General features: G+C 47.3%; 1 protein-coding gene across 1 annotated transcript in view; it reads right to left on the bottom strand.

The window, feature by feature from the left end:
• Window positions 1-4,705: 4,705 nt before the first annotated feature.
• The window catches only part of SUFU (SUFU negative regulator of hedgehog signaling), a 110,407-nt gene continuing 99,009 nt past the window's right edge, over window positions 4,706-16,103 (bottom strand). Inside the window, exons 11-12 of the mRNA XM_065408109.1 lie at window positions 8,612-8,680; window positions 4,706-4,795 (exon numbers count right to left, since the gene is read on the bottom strand). Coding sequence (XP_065264181.1) covers window positions 4,706-4,795; window positions 8,612-8,680 — 159 coding nt within the window. The remainder of the gene's footprint in view (window positions 4,796-8,611; window positions 8,681-16,103) is intronic.

Below are 16,103 nucleotides of genomic sequence, written 5' to 3'. Positions count from 1 at the left end.
GCTCACATGGATCCCGTTGCAGAATTGGGCCCCAAGTCAGATTCACTTTCGTTTTAGTTAATTTCACTGCCAGGTTTGCTTGCAATAGCGCAATTTGCAACACTTGGGTCACAGACACTGCAGGTCAATGTCTAACAAACTATGCATCAATTCATTATGTTGTTTAAATTCCATCCTCTAAGTACTTCTACTGGTCTCAAGTTTTGTAAACAAATGTTTATTTCCTCAAAGACAACCTTGTGCCCTGTGACCATTCAAGAGCTACAGATTATTTAAAATGTAGGGCTTTAGCATGCCGTCTCAAATCATTCCTGGCAAATCTGTGTCCAATCAAACCAACCTACCGCTGTCCTCAAAGCCATTACACATAGCAGATATTCTAGATCTAGGCCACAGAAAATATTACACCAGGTCACGCCAGTTGCAACACTTAAGGTCTCTCTGGTTTGCTGAGAGCCTAGTTTCTTTAATACTGTAACTGTTTTTTTTTTTTTTTAAACCAAGCGTGTGAGGGGAAGTGTGTTTACAGCTCTTGGGATTTCCCTTGTTTGAAGGTGGCGGTCCCCAAGATAGACTTCAAGGCCTCACAGGTCTGCCATAAGGAAGTATTCCTATCTATCTGCATTGGAAGATTTCTCTCTTTTTTGGGGGGTAGGGAGAAGAGAAACCTCTACACACTTATTTTAAAATGCAATTTACATCCAGATCGCTGCTTCCAGCCAACACAAATTGCATGGCTTTGGTTTTTGTATAATCCCTGTTCAAATCTCCGCCAGCCTGAACAAATCTAAAAGCAGCGTGAGTGGAACTGCCATTCGCAGCAACACTGGCCTGGAAAACCACCTTGGAATTAACACTTATGCATTTCCCTTTTCAAGCCATTTACTCATTTAAAAATATATATATTCAAAAGTTCTCTTTTTTCCATGTCACCCCTCCTCCCCCTGCCCAAGACAAAAACTAGAAAAGTATCAAAACTCAAGATCTCGTTTAGCTGCCAACTGAATAGTCTTTGGCACGACTGCAAACTTCAACTGCACACAGGGGAAAATGTTATGGGTGACGAGTTCTCTAAATATTGATTAATGTGCAACTTTCTTGTTCTAAAAGAATGGAGACAGGAGTGGGACAGAGTCAAAAGGTTTCCTTTCACCAGTGAATCTCTTGCAGAGAGGCTGGCAATAGGCCGTAGATTGCTATTGTAGCAGTGATTTGTTTAATTGTTTTTTATTTTTTTATTTGCTAAACTAATTAGGAAGACCCGACTTCCTTCCCTTGAAACAAAATGTAATTTGGCAGCCAGCGAGGCTTTAAGAATAGGGTTTGTGAGAAAGTGTCTTACAAATCAAAGGTACCTATCTTGCCAACTGGTCATAACTCAAATACTGATGACTAGATATAAATACATGACATATAAACAAAAACACATGGGTATAGCTGGGATTTCCCAAGCACTCAGGTCATGTCTATACTACAAAATTATGTCAACTGAATTTATTACGGCAGACAGCCACCGGAGTTATTAAATCGCTCGTGCGTGTGCATTTGTGTTGGCAGCACGCATCTCCCCCAGGAGCGCCTGTATAGATTGTATTGTCCGTGTGGGGCATTGCGGGACGGCTCCTGAAAGCCAATAACAGTCGACATAAGCGACACACTGTCTACACTGACATTGGGTCAACCTAATGACATTGACTGTGACTTTACCCCGCTTGGGAAGGTGATGTTAGTAAATCGGTGTAGACAGCCACTTACATCGTCAGGAGCCAAACTGGAGTGAAGACACTTCCACAGCTAGGTCGACACAAGGCAGCTTACATCGACCTAACCGTGTAGCATAGGCCAAGCCTCAGTGTGGTCCCTTCACATCCCCCTCTGAAACCAACGAACATCCAACCCACAGCGTCAAACAGGAGTGAATGCAGAACGGAAGAACAATCGTGGGAGAGGCAGATTTGGAGAAAAATCCTGCAGAGAGAAGGTATTTTACCTACAGTCCGGCACTCACTCATGTGTCTCGTGGGAAGGTTTCAAGAGTCTCAGTTCGAGTTAGGGCAGAGAGACAGAACTCAGATGGCCTCCTGGTCTCTGCCCCTTTGTGACTTCTGTGGGAACAGCAGCAATTGCTGACATGGACAAATCACCCTAGGAAAGTCCTGTGCTTTCAGCTTCTCTTAATGAGACTTCGCAGCTGGAAAGAAGGAAGAGGAGCCAGCACTGTGGCAATCAGCCAGTTCTCCAAACACCACTGGCAAGTGTTTGGTTCATGGGCCGCTCTTTGAAATCTGTGGATTTAGGGCAAAGTCTTCATTGTCCGCTTTCCTCCTTTTCTGATTGGCATGATGCCACTATTTCTTCACAGTGAGGTGGGGAGGGGAGTCTATTTTGTGCCTGGGTTGGTAGCTTTGCATGCCAATTTTCAGTCTCTCTCTAGTCCACTGGCCCCTGGAAATGCATCTACAACTCCCACCAACATTAAGGAACAGAACAGACCGGCACTGCATACACATTTCATACTAAATGGGACGCTGCAAGCCAGCCAAAGATTCTCCTGGATAAATGCAGACTGCCACAACACAAAAATCACTCTGGCTGGCCCTGAGATTGGAAACTCTGCTCTTTAAAAATATCATTTCAAGATGATCGTTTGAGTTCAGACAAAATTACAGTCTCATTTACATCGAAATTGCTTTCATAGCTTTGTAAAAAGGAAGCTGTTAAGCAATGTAGGATCTGGATTTGGCTTTCCTTAAATAATAATAAAAATAATGGTACTTGTACCTCCCTCTGAGAATCTTGGTCCACTTCACAGATGCTAATGGTCTAGGCATCCCAACCCCCCCAGGAATATTATCCTCATTTGCAGAGGAGGAAGTGAAGTGATTTGCCTACACTCACACAGGAAATCCAGAGCAGAGTCAGACCTCTCGGCTCCTAGATACATGCCTCAACCACAGGACTATACATCCAACAGCAACCAGCTCCAAATTATATTTTAAAAATCTTGACAAAATCCCACTTTGTTGGGAAGAAATTAAGACAACAACAACAACAACCACCAGCTTCTGTGAGGTATGGGCCAGTTTTAGCCATTGCGGTTTGATCAAAGGCAGTCAGTTGTTAAAAGTTGTTGCCACAGCCATGTTAAGACCACTGTATTGTGTACAACCAGAGACGAAGAAACAGCCGTGTTAGCTTGTGAGTGGAAAAGGGTGGGGGGAGAAATCTGCACCCACATAATTAGAAGTGACTGTATTCCAGTGTGAATCTGTCTGAGAAAGCACTGGTGAATCTACTTTAGAGAACAATCCAGGATTGGCAGGGGAAGGACTCAAGCATGGGGTAGCCTGCAGCCCATCTGTAATGCACCCACCAACGGCCTGCTCTTCGGTACCAGGATACAACCTGCAGAGACAAAAGCTCTCAGCACACGTGCTCCATCTTGGTCTAAGGGAGGCCGCTGGGACCAAGAGGGAGTTGCTTGTTGGAAGCAGAGCCTGAAGCTTATACTACAATACAACTTGGGGGCCCCAGTTACAGCCTGCTCATCCCCCAATCATTAAAGCAAGGTTCAAATCCTTAGCACATGGCTACGGTCCCATGTGCACGCAGGTTGTCGAACACAGAGTCTGGTAAGATGGAACTGTGCTAAGGACAACTGTGCTGTAAGCGGGTCCCCAGCAGGGTTTGTTTTGTAGTGCAGGTAGGGCTTTCTTCCAGGCCTCTGCTGGTGGCTACTCTCTGTTGATGGGGAGGGTGGATCTGATCTCCATATAAAACAATTTAGAGCAGCCCTCTGGTTCCTGGAGCGTGGCCCCTCTGAACATACAGATCCTTTCCCACTTCTAGGATTCAAAGGGATTCTGTACAATAGCAAGGAAAAAGTACTTGACAGCATCCCTTGAAAGATAAACATTCTGTAAACAGGAGATCTCCTCCTCTGCCCCGGTAGTCTCTCTTCCTCCTGCTTGTGCAAAAGCAGAGGTCACAACCTTCTCCGGGGCTCATGCATACATTCATACGCTAGGACAGGATGTGCAAGAAGAAAGTTGCCTCTGTTTGCAGCGATACCAGAGCTAATCAGACCGAGCTCAATGCTCAGACCTTTCCGAATTCTAGCAGCAGGGAGGGTTTGGGTTTGTTTTTTGACTAAACTTGAGAGTTCATCTTTAAATGAAGCAGGCGAGCTTCTGGCCTCGTTAACACCATTCCATTTCTGAAAAGACAAAACAGCCCCTGGAGGAATAGTTCTGCAGTCGGTAAAAGTTTGGCTAACCAAAAGGATTCCAAAGTCACGTAGAGAACATTTAATCCATGGGCTTGCACCTGGCAGAGTGCGTATGTAAATATAGGCGTACAAGGTATCTACACCCTGGGCGAAAACTGCAGGGATATTTGTAGCCAGCTAGAACAGGGAAAAAATTCTTACCACTACTTTTCATAGTTAAATATTTCTCACTTGCACTCAAACATACGCAGGCTGTTCCCGGAGAGTTCAGCCCAGGAAAGGATGGGGAAGAAATGGCCCAGCACTGTCCAGTTCTGTCTGGGTTGGTGTTGTGTAACTCCTCTTCTGTTTGCAGTGGTTGTGCAGCAATCTACTTTATTTGAAGGCAGAGTTCTTACTGCCTTAATTATCCTGTGAGTCACTGAGCAATGTGCAGTCACTTGGCTCTCCCAGATGTCAGAAGGGTGGAATTCAGCTCTAATGCAGAGGGTTGTCAAACACAGCATCTGGTAAGATGGAGACTTTCAGTTTCTTTTCAGGCCAGCTGTACTCTTTTGGAAGTTTAAACTACGAGGCAATAAAGGGAGTCAGTTAATGTATTTCCCTGCAGCCTAGCCCACATTAACCCAAAGCTATTCTGAAAGTAGGCAGCCCTCCATTTAAGAGCTAAGTTTTTTTATTTTTATTTTAAAGCAAAGGGCCACTAAGAAAGCGTTTCCCCCTCCCCCATCAGTATGTTTTGGACAGCAGTGGACATTAGATAATGCGGTTTGTGTCTCTGCTGCCAAAGTAAAGTTACGAGATTCCAGCCCAAGCGTTGTTCATTTCATTCGGTGAATTCTGCCAGGGTTACTGTTCCCACCACCATTTTCCCTCCCCTCCCGCATCTCAGTGAAAGTCTGCAATTTGCAACAGTATCTCCCTTTCCACTTCACTGTGTTTTCTCCCACTGTCCCCAGGCCCCACGAGCCCCCTTTGTTTGCTTTAAAGCAAGAATCAGACAGCGGCTTTAAGATTCTCTGTGTCATGTGATATACGTGAAGCTGTATGGTTCTGTATGTAGTAGGCAGAAATGGCACAATGATTCATATGGCCAGCAGCTAGTCATGCTGTCCTGGTGGAGGAGAGCCAGTGTTTCTGAATACCGTCCTTGGGCCACTTTATTTATGGCAAAAAAACCGAAAAAAACAAACAAAAAAACCTCTCTGGAACAAACCCCTTGACTTTGCAGTGACTGTTCCCTGGCTCATGTCCACACACACAGCTGCCCTGACTATTAAGAAAGTGTTGGTTGCAATACCCAGCATAGGAACTTGAGCTCAAGTCTGATTTTACACACCACTGCTTCCAATAGCTACTTCTTCATGTGGAGGGGAAGCCACGAATATTACAGCTGCTCTGGTTCATCCAGTCCTAGCTCCACCCCACCACACAGACCCTCCTGTTGGAAAGTAACCCCAAAACTCCTGCTCCCAGAACCAGCGTTGGGCACTCTTGGACAACTGTCTGAGGCGTCCTTAGAATGTACTGGGCTGACCGTGACTTTAACATGCCCGTGCCAGAATAGCTCTGTCAAAAACAGTTTTGCTGTGGGAAGTACTGAACTGTTGCAAGGAGAAACAAAATGACTGGCCCGCTCAGAGTCAGTGTCCCTGCCTCAGTTCGTTTGAGCAGGAAGCAAATGGAAGGGTGTCTGCACTAAGGGTAAGCTGGGGGGCAGCGGGGTTTGGGGCTATCATGGAGTTACAGGATAAGCGTCTCAGAGGAGGAAAAAGACCCCAACTCCATTTCATTTTTGCTCCCCACTGCTGGTTTTGCAGAGGAAAGTCAGAGTGGAAAAAGGATATCAAGAACAGAAAGTGGGGGGGGGGGGGGGAGGGGGGAGGATGCAGGGCTGATTAACACTGCAAATGCCTCGATGTGTACAATGGCAGCCTATTTATTTAAAGCTGCCTCTCGTGTTTTAGGGCTTGTCCGGACTACACATTTGCCCCATTCATAAACACGCAAGGAACTGATCTTGAAAGTTGTTCCAGGGAATAGGATTGTCCCAGTCACCCCCGGCCTGTGCAGACAAAGCACGGGAACTTCTGGGAAATGAATTGCTTTGTTTTTAAAAGGTTGCTGCACGCACAGACTAGTACCAGCGGACGGAAGGATTTGAACAGCAGCATCTACCCGGGGTTCTGCCTTGACTAGGGAGGGTCGTCTAAACCAGAGATGTTCAATTCAGAACTAGTGCAATGAGTTCCTTTCCCATGAAAGTTCTTGGGCCAAATTCAGTGGTGACACATGTGCCCATGTAAACTATGGCTATGTCTACACTGCAGCCAGGCGTGTGAGTGGCGGCTCCCACAGACTTACCCACAGTAGCTGTACTCCAACTAGCCCGCTAAAACTAGACGCAAGGACGCCGCGGAGTGGGCTTCAGCATCAGCTGCACAAGCAATTGCTTGTCTATGAAAACACGAGCTGCCATTCACCCCCCCCCCCCCACCACAGCGTAGACTTGCCTATGTTTGGTACAAGTGTGTTGGAGAGTGGGCATAAGCAGTAAAGGACCCCTAAATTACCCTTCCACCATTCCAGTAATTGTATTTTGGGGGCTACATCTGCCCCCTCAGTTCCTAAGCGGACACTCAATTTTACTCCTCTAGTGAATAAAAACTGGTGCAAGTTACACTACTTTGCCAACCGTTTTATAAACCTCTGAATAACCTGCACCCTTATTTTCGGTCACTATCTGATTTAGCCTATGGGCCCCCCTTCCATCTCTAAGGTCTTATGCACTTAACAGACAACCATTCTAACATTAATGAAGAGACACAAAGACACAGCTTGAGTTTTTGAGGTGCTCAGCCAGACGTGTGTGGTGTTGCAGTTGGTATTCATTTCACCTTCACCTGGCTCATTACACCATGAAGGAGGGGTTCTTTTCCTAGAACCCAAAATTGGATTTTCATTCTACCTAGTTGGATACTGGCAACAGCCAAAGGAAGTCTCTGGGGAACGTATAAAGTTGACCCAAAACGCTTTACAAACTAGGATCGTGTGACTTACTAAGTCCTGCAGGATTTTGGGTGATGAAAGACCATAACCATCTAAAGTATCCCCTGCCCCTTTTCTTTTAAGCTGGGAAGGTTCCAAAATGGTCACGTCAGAGAAGAATACGTCAGAAAACATTTTAAAATGAGTAATGTCAAAGCAATGTGGAAGCCAGTGTCTCATCCTTTGTCTGGCACTACAGAATCACCCTACGTACAGCATTTGCTTCCCAATAAAGCTAGGGAACACCATCCCTGGGAAAAGGGACTCCAAAATGGTCACTTCTGTGCTAGCACAAATGATCTTTGGCTTAGGTTGAAATGGCTAAGAGCTGGCCTGAGAATTCACTACACTGCTAGCGAGGTGCTTGATCCCCTGCTGCGCTCCTTCACAGGGCATATATAACCCTGGCATTACGTCAGCTCAGGGTTAAACAATTAGAGCACTGAGGTTTTTCTGGGAGGCGAAGCAGGGAGGGACAGAGGGACAGGAGGGCTACTTTACAAGCCTAGGAAAGTTTCTTTAGAGTCCGCAGGGAGCTGTAAAAAATGGGATAAAAATATTACATGTCATGGCTGCCACTGCTCTTTGAAGTGAGGCAGGATATTTATGTGGAGTGCAGGGGAGAGCTGGTGTTAAATGCGACTGGGTCACACGATGGGGAAAGTCCAGCACCGTGGTGCGTCCCCTGCTGCTGGGCTCAGCACTGCCAGGCTGGCTGTGTGTGTCTATGCACCACACTCGAACTTAACAGAGGTTGGGAGGGAAGGGAACTAACGAGGGACAAGCAGCAGGTATGAAATAGCCCCTCCTTCCCCACCCAAAAGAGGTTCTGAAGTGCAATATGAAGTGGCAGCAAATATGCTGGGTGTTCCGCATTGCTCTGCAGGCCAAAGGGGCCCTTCAGCCATGCTGCTGCAGGGGGCACAAGCTGCACCCCAGTGCAGTGGCCAGGGCTGCCGCACAGCTCCGCTCCGCTGGGGCTTTGGCCGGGGGATGGCAGCATTCCCATTGCTGTCGGGACCCCCGCCAGTGGAGGCTACCTGGGGAAGCGTGCCGAATCAGTGCATTCCGCAGCACCAGTGGCCACGGCCTCCTCGCTAGCCAACACCCCCCACTCTTGGGGCGGTGTTGGATTAGCTGCAGGTCCCAGATTGCCTCTGCAGTCCCTTCTCTTCCAGGTGGCCTGGTTTATGCCAGCAGGCTCAAAGGGTGGCTGAGCCCTGAAGCTGTGGGAAGGGCTGGAAGCTGCCAAACTCCAAAACTAACAAAACAAGCCAACTGTGCAGCTTTTCTCTCGGCCAGTAGATGCCAGATATGGGAGCAACGCAGCCTTACTTCCTCTGGAGAAGTCAGATCTTCTAAGTCTTCCAGCATTCTTTCTACGAACTCTTCAGTCAACAGGATCTGCAAGGGGGAGACACTAGTTTACTCTTTTACACTCCAAGCTTTATGTAATTGCCAAGCAGCGGACCCCTTTCTTCTGCACAGAGGGGAGACTGTACATACTTTTCTTTGGCGACACAAAGGTTTGAGGTCTCTAGCTCCTGGCTTTACTCCCCCACACAACCCCAACCACTGCAAAAAATGCTAAGATTACAAGGCAATCTTTTGCTACCATCAATTATCTTCCTACGTTTAAAATTAGAGGCTCAGCTTCAGAGAGGAAGGGGGGAGGGAGGCAGGGGAGGGCAAAAAGGGGTCAAGCGAACAATTGCAAAGGAAGGCAGTGGGAAACAGAGACACTTTCATCTGGCACAGTGGAGTTAAGTCTCTAGTATAATTGGGCTACAGCTGGTGGAGGGGGACAGGGTGGGACAGCCTGGAACCTGCACAGAGTCTGCATTTTGGGCACCTCGAGGGCTCTGATCTGGACACCTGGCTTGTTAAATGGTGTATCATTTAGAAAAACCACAGATTCAGCAGGGGAGACATTCAGAGAGGTGCCCAAGCCAGGAACGGGAGGGTGTGGGATATGCAGCATGGCTCTCGGACTCGGCTCAGAAAACCAGTCCTTGGTCCTTCCCAAATGTGCAACTCCCCCCGTTCCCAGTCAGAATCGCTCCTCCTTCCCTCCCCCCAGCCTTGCTAGTCCGCATGAGAGTTTAGGGGTGTGGTAGAAGGGGGAAGGCTCAGGCTTTTTCCAGGAGAGGACTAGCAAACGTGAAGTTCCTTGGACAATAACTTCTGACTACACGCCCCCCAAAAAGAGCGGGCCAGATCCCCAGTCAACATACTCCACTGAAGTCAGATATGCCCATTGACATCAGCTGGTCCCGAGTATTAAGTGCGGAACCAGGATCCTCCCTCGCCCTTTTCTTAAAAAGAAACATGCCGTAGCAGAAGGTGCCCGCGCACACAGCTTTTAGAGGGCCAGAGATAAACGCAAGCCCTGCTGAGGTGGGGTAGCAGTCAAGGACAAGGAAATCACTGCCACACATGGGTCCGGTGAGGGGTGCTGGGTGTGGTGTTGCAGGGTTTGGGTATACAGCAGGCTATTCATTTTGCAAATTGCAGCTCACAGCTCTGTTCTTTCTGTGCTTCTCCTGGTGTTCCTTTTTCCTCCCTTCACTCCACCCTTTCCTTTTACAGTCGTCTGTCTCCAGCACCTCTCCATCCTATAGTGACCGGCATTCCCGCTTCTCTGCTCTGCCTGCATTGCATTGCATTCTCCCTCCTCCTCTGCTCACTCCTTACTCATCCTCTCCAAATCCACTCATGGTTCCCCCACTTCCTCCCCTCTGGCCCCTCAGCTCTGCACTCCCTCTCCAAGAGCTCAGGCAACTCTCCCCAGCGTCCAGTGCTGAAAGGGAGCAAGGCCAACCCCCAGTTCCACCCCTTTTCGACTCCCCTCCAGCTCCAAACTGGAGCTCATCTCAGTGCTGCTTGTTGCAGCACGGAGCTCGCTGGGGGAAGCGCATAACAGCGCTGATGCTGCAGATTCCCTCGTAAGTTCTGATCTGTATACTAGGAACCCATGGCCCACAGTCTGAGAACCCCTGAATCCGCTAGATGGACAGAAAAGGCACTGGCCATTCAAGCTACTATCATACATGGCAGTGGCACTGTGCAAAAAGGAAGACCCTGTCTCTGCCCCGATGAGCTTTCAATCTAACGTAGAGTTTAGATTCAGTACCCAGTTTGTGGTGTGGCATGGAGCCACTCCTGAAGCCCAGCGGAAGCTGTGGCAATGGAGTCAGCGGTATCCCATCACAGACCCACATGCTCCATGAGGCTTTTTGGCTACAATCAGATGATTCCCTGTCTATTATTGTCTATGTTGGGCCTTAGACGATCATCTCTTTGGCTGGCACACTAAACCCAAACATCTATGAGCACTATAGCAGGGCCGGTTTATACTACAGTGGGCAAGTTCTTTGGCGGAGATGGTACCCCGGGCGCACGTTGAACTGGAAATACCTGTGTCTCAATGAAAGGTTTGAAGAACCTAAAGGGTTGCTTACTCAGAAATACAACCAAAGCCATCCATGCTCAGAAACAGAACAGTCACCTGCATGGTTAACCCAGAAGATGGTGCAGCTGGCAAGGGTTGTCTGGGGAAGGCTCTGTATGGAGCAGATCAGCTTCTGTTCAGGTGTAGCCTGGCAGTGAGTGACAGGGCAGTGGGTGGAGAGTGGAAGACAGAGGATACGGCAGACGTAGCAAACTACACAGCAGTAAATAAGAGGAAGAAACCAGCACCCAAAGCAATCAGATGAGTGGGCAAGGAGGAAATACATATTCAGCAGTGACACAGATGAGCAAAAATGAGAGAGAAAAAAAAAGGGTGGGGGGTGGCTATAGGGCAGTGGAGATGGCAAGAATGATAAAAATCAGATGTAGCAGTAGGAATAAAATCCAGGGTTAATAGGGAAGGAGCCCAAGGGACATTTCTAGGGTGTCAGAGGAGAGAGAGGAAGGAGAAATATATGCACAAATGAACCAATCTCATTGTAGGCCAGAGAAGAACAAGGTGGGGAATGAAAAAATTCAATGGGGGTGAGCAGGGGAGGATATTTACAGAATAAAAGGGCAGAAGGTGCAGCCCCTAGGGTAAACCACCACGGTTTGGATCCTGGAACAAACGTATGTGGAGTATCTAGACTAGCATTTGCAATTGTGTTCGTTAACTTCAGTTAGCCAGCAGTCAACTAACTCCAGTTGAAACAAGCGCATAAAGCCTCTTAGCCAGCACAGTTCTGGTCCTGGGTGAACAGCGCCTCCTTTCCTGTGAAAGAAGCTTTGGAAGCCCGGAGCAGCCAAACGTGTAGTGTGCCCTTGTGTCTCAGGAATGCTTGTAAGCCATCTTTTAAAAAATGGTTTGCTAGACCAGGTAGCTGGGGAAAATCTTCACCATCATACACTCTGGAGGGTGCTGGGGATAGGTACCCATTACCGTAGCATTTGGGCACATCTAACTGCTGAAAAGATTTAGAGGCTAAAGATACAACTACACTGCATACAGGCTGAAACCAGGTTCCTCCCAACAGAATTAGCCCAACCAAAATGTAATAAAGGCATCAAAGCAGGAATGCACAGACCACGCGGATCCAATCCTTGTGATCAGCAAGTAGATCTTCATACAGAAGAGAGCTCTTTTTATTCTGATACTTACAAAGAGCCTGAAAATAAATTAAAATCAGTACCAACTGCCCTCTCACACACAATACTTCCTAGGTTTTTAGTCCTCTTAGCATGCCCGTGCCTGCAGATTACACCACCGCATTAACACACACACATTAGATGTGCATGGTATTAAAGGTGACATTCCAGCAAATAAACAGGACAGACCGTCGTAGCTCTAGGCATCTAATTTAATTTCCTTTGGGATGTAAACCTTAGAAGCTCACACTGAACAAATAGGCCCTGTTCTTTGTGTATTTCAGACCTGAACCCAGAGTTTTCCTTTGAGAACGTTAGCAGATCTTATCAACAGGATACTGCAGGGAGATCATAAATGATGGAGCAGCTTATTCGCTCTCCAAAGAATAACACAGACTCTCTGCTGTGATGCAGCTATGGGAAAGTCTGTGTAATCTGGAGGCCAAATTAAATGGTTTTCTGCATATTCAAAGCTGGATGTGTCTCTCCTCAGAGCAGACCTTTCCTACGGTGAAATCTTTTGGCCATGACTGGGGAAGAAAACAAGCTCTGGGGGACCTGTTCGTGTTCACTCTGATGTCAAAGAAGCCCCATAGATTCATAACCTAGTATTTTCATAGTTCAGCAACTGTGTGCAAACATTCCACCCTATGGACCTGCTGCAACCAGTTTCACACACTGGAGTGTAGTTCTGCCTTTGTAATGGCTGTTTGCAATAGTCACAAGCAAGAGCTAAAGAGTCCAGCCGGGGTTTGCAAAACATTTCCTTCAACACCGCACAACCACGGACATGCCAGGTGCTTTCTGGGTCAGATTCCCGCCCACAACTTGCAGCTATGAGGATCAGGCTCCATTTTATACATGTGCTGCGGCTCTGCAAATCCCTTGCTACATGGTTACACATAGTGCTTGCAAAACCATAGAAGAGAAAATCCACAATTTTATCACTAAACTAGGAGTGTCAAAAGTGCAACTGCAGGTCCAAAGTTTGGCAACCCCTATTGAAACTTGTGTGTGCCCAGCCATGTTAAAAATGCTACATTATGTAAGGATTAACATCGCTATGGTTATGTAATGCACTGGCTTTGTGTGTGATGTCTCCCTCTAGAGCAGTGGTTCTCAAACTTTTTTTTCCCCACGGACCACTTGAAAATTGCTGAGGGTCTCAGCGAACCACTTAATGAGCTTTCCAAATGTTGTTTGTACCGTTAGCTAACTATTGTAAAGTGATGGATGTGCCCTCTCTCCCCTGTCGTGGCAGCCCCCGAGCTGAGGCGGGGAAGGAGGGGGGTCTCGCCCCCCCCCACAGCAGCCACAGAGCTGAGGCTGGGAAGGAGGGCCGTCTCCCCAGCTCCAGGGCTGCGGCTGCCGTGGAGAAAGTCGCCTTTCTCTGGCTGCCGCAGCCCTGCACATCCCAAATTCCCCCCGCCCCCTCTTCTCATGCCACTGCCTCCTCCCACCTACCCCCAATTCCCCCCAAGGCCACCACTTCACCTTACATGTGCATCTTCTCCAGGGTCCAGGCACCTAATTAGTGGAGCCATGCCTGCGCAGTTCCACTAATTAGGTGAGTGGCCCTTCATTCTCTCGTGTGCGGCCATCCAGGCACGCACCTTAGAGGGAACTATCCGTGGACCACCTGAATGGAGCTTGCGGACCACTGGTAGTCCACAGACCACAGTCTGAGAACCTATGCTCTAGAGGTTAGCCTCAGCAACTATAACAGTCTGCTACTTACTTAATTAATGGAATTACTCTCCTAGCTCAGGTGGGAGGAGGTTTGTACTTTCTATAGTGAATGCCCAAGGTTTGATTCCCCACTGATGACTGAGACACCTACACTGTTAGCATGATTTTTTTGTACTTAACCAGTGATGGTATGCATGAACTGTATATCGCGCGTGTTACTTGGTGCCCAATATCAAGATTCAGTCTATTAACCACATCTGTCAAGTTGTACTTCAACCTACATACGACGATGACTGGCACCCAAAAACCACGTAAGACTAATCTAAGGCTATGATTTTAAGTCTACAGGTGCAACTGCATGACTAATGCACCATCTCTCACTTCTGGGGTTCAAATCTATTGCAAGGGCTTGAAATTCTTAACTTGAAACAGGCTGGCTCTGACCCCAGGCTACAATAGTACATTTCACACAGCTGTTTATAGTCTGCCACAGTTGGTAAATCTCTGATCAGGAAAGAGCCCCCCAAATTCAGCTGGCAAGCAGACCACAGCACCTTTCATCTTCAGAATGCCTGGCTTGTAAAATGGTGTAATATCCCCCAAAGTTAGTTATAGAACAAGCCCTTAAGAAATCCTCCATCCATAAAGCTGCTGCTTCTAGACTGGATGAGCCAGCAGATCCAAAGTTTGTGGCCTACTTCCTTTCATCAACAACATGGCTAATTTCCTGCAACTCTTGGGAGCAGACAGCACTGAACGTGTTCCTGCTGAATTCCTGCCGTTAATACTGTACAGCAGAAGAAGGAATTCCTTTAATTCAAAATGCACCTAATCAAACTCCTTGTAAATAGTGCTCTGTGCCAGGAGCAGACCCCCCTGCTCTCTCATCTACCCTCCCCCTTTCATTGTGCTCTCTCTCATTTAGATTGCAAGCAGCTCAGGACAGAAGCCTTGTCTCCTTATTTTCTGCGATGCAATGGCACGATATGAAAAAGGACATGAGTTCTAACACCCTGCTGTAAGATTTTCATGATAGTTTTCACCAGAGAGTGTCACACATGTAAGTACTGTGAACAAACAAGGGGGATTTCTCTGGGGGGTGGAATCCCATTGCTATACTCCAAGGAAACTACCAGGCCTTCCCTGTAAAGGAAAAGATAATTACACCTGCCCCGGGCACCATATTGCTGCATTCAGGGATCTTACAATTCTGCTGGAAGTAGTACATGAGGATTCGAAATGCTATCTCCCAGGAGGGTCTCTATGCGCACTAAGGAGCTGCTAGGACTCCCCAACTCTGTTTCATCAGCTTTAAAACTCCACCTGGACTGGCCCTGGGGAAGGGCACTTTTTGGAGCCTGTCAACATTGTTTTACCGATCTTCTGGATAGGATCACTGCTGTGTGACTATGTACAGCTTGGCTCAGCGGTGACAAGGGTCTGAAGGGAGACAAGCTAACAGTCCATGCATTTTAAGGGGGCAAGTTTTAAGGAGGGAGAGGACTTCTCTAGGGTGCTACCAGTGGCCGGGAGAAAAGCTAGGGAGTAAAGAGCTGACATTAATGGATAATTTAGACTGATTAGCAGGAAAAGCTTCCCGACAGTAAGATGCATTAGGCTGAGGGATAGTCAGTTTCTCTAGGAAGCGGTAGAAGCATTTGAGTCATCCAAAATGAGACTGGATGAAGCACTAGAAAATGTACCGCAGGAACAATCCTCCATTGGCCTCTAGGGGAGGATCTAAATCAGTGGTTCTCAAACTTTTGTACTGGTGACCCCTTTCAAATAGCAAGCCTCTGAGTGTGACACCCCCTTATAAATTAAAAACACATTTTTATATATTTAACACCATTATAAATGCTGGATGCAAAGCGGGGTTTGGGGTGGAGGCTGACAGCTCGCGACCCCCACGTGTAATAACCTCGCGACCCCCTGAGGGGTCCCGACCCCCAGTTTGAGAACCCCTGATCTAGATGACCTAATAGCTTCTTCCATCTTTAATGTATGATCTTAATACGGTCTCATTAAACAATGGGAGGTTATAATACAATGTGCTTCATGGTTTGCTTGTACAATTTTATCACTTCTATAGTCCTAGCGTGATGGATGCTCTAGACACAGTACTATACACGTTATATTACAGATACAGCTGGTAGCCATGCCGAGAGTTAAGGTTTCCTAATACTTATAAAGACCCTGTTTTCACCTGTTTATAACTTGGCCACTCTAAGCATTCAGACTGAAATTTCCCATGCCAGTATCTGTGCCTCACTGGAAAGGTTCCAGCAAGAATGATGCTGTCATTTCAGAGAACAAAGTTTAGGAAAAATACTTTTTGACAAGGTTAAAAAATTCTTACCCTCGTTCTGTTGAGAAGCCCTACTGACTCCATGCTTTGGAGGAAGCACTAGAAATTTAGCAGGAGGTCCCACTGGGTTCAAGGATGTGCTTTGCTGACCCCGTGAAGATCCACCCAAATTTGGTGGAGTTATAAGCCTCTGAAAATCGCCATTTGTATGTTTCAAAGAAGTTTATCAGT

This window comes from Emys orbicularis, chromosome 7 (genome assembly GCF_028017835.1).
Source record: "Emys orbicularis isolate rEmyOrb1 chromosome 7, rEmyOrb1.hap1, whole genome shotgun sequence".
Classification (NCBI taxonomy): domain Eukaryota; kingdom Metazoa; phylum Chordata; order Testudines; family Emydidae; genus Emys; species Emys orbicularis.
The sequence above is the reverse complement of the archived record's forward strand: the minus strand, read 5'-3'. Positions and strand labels throughout refer to the sequence as shown.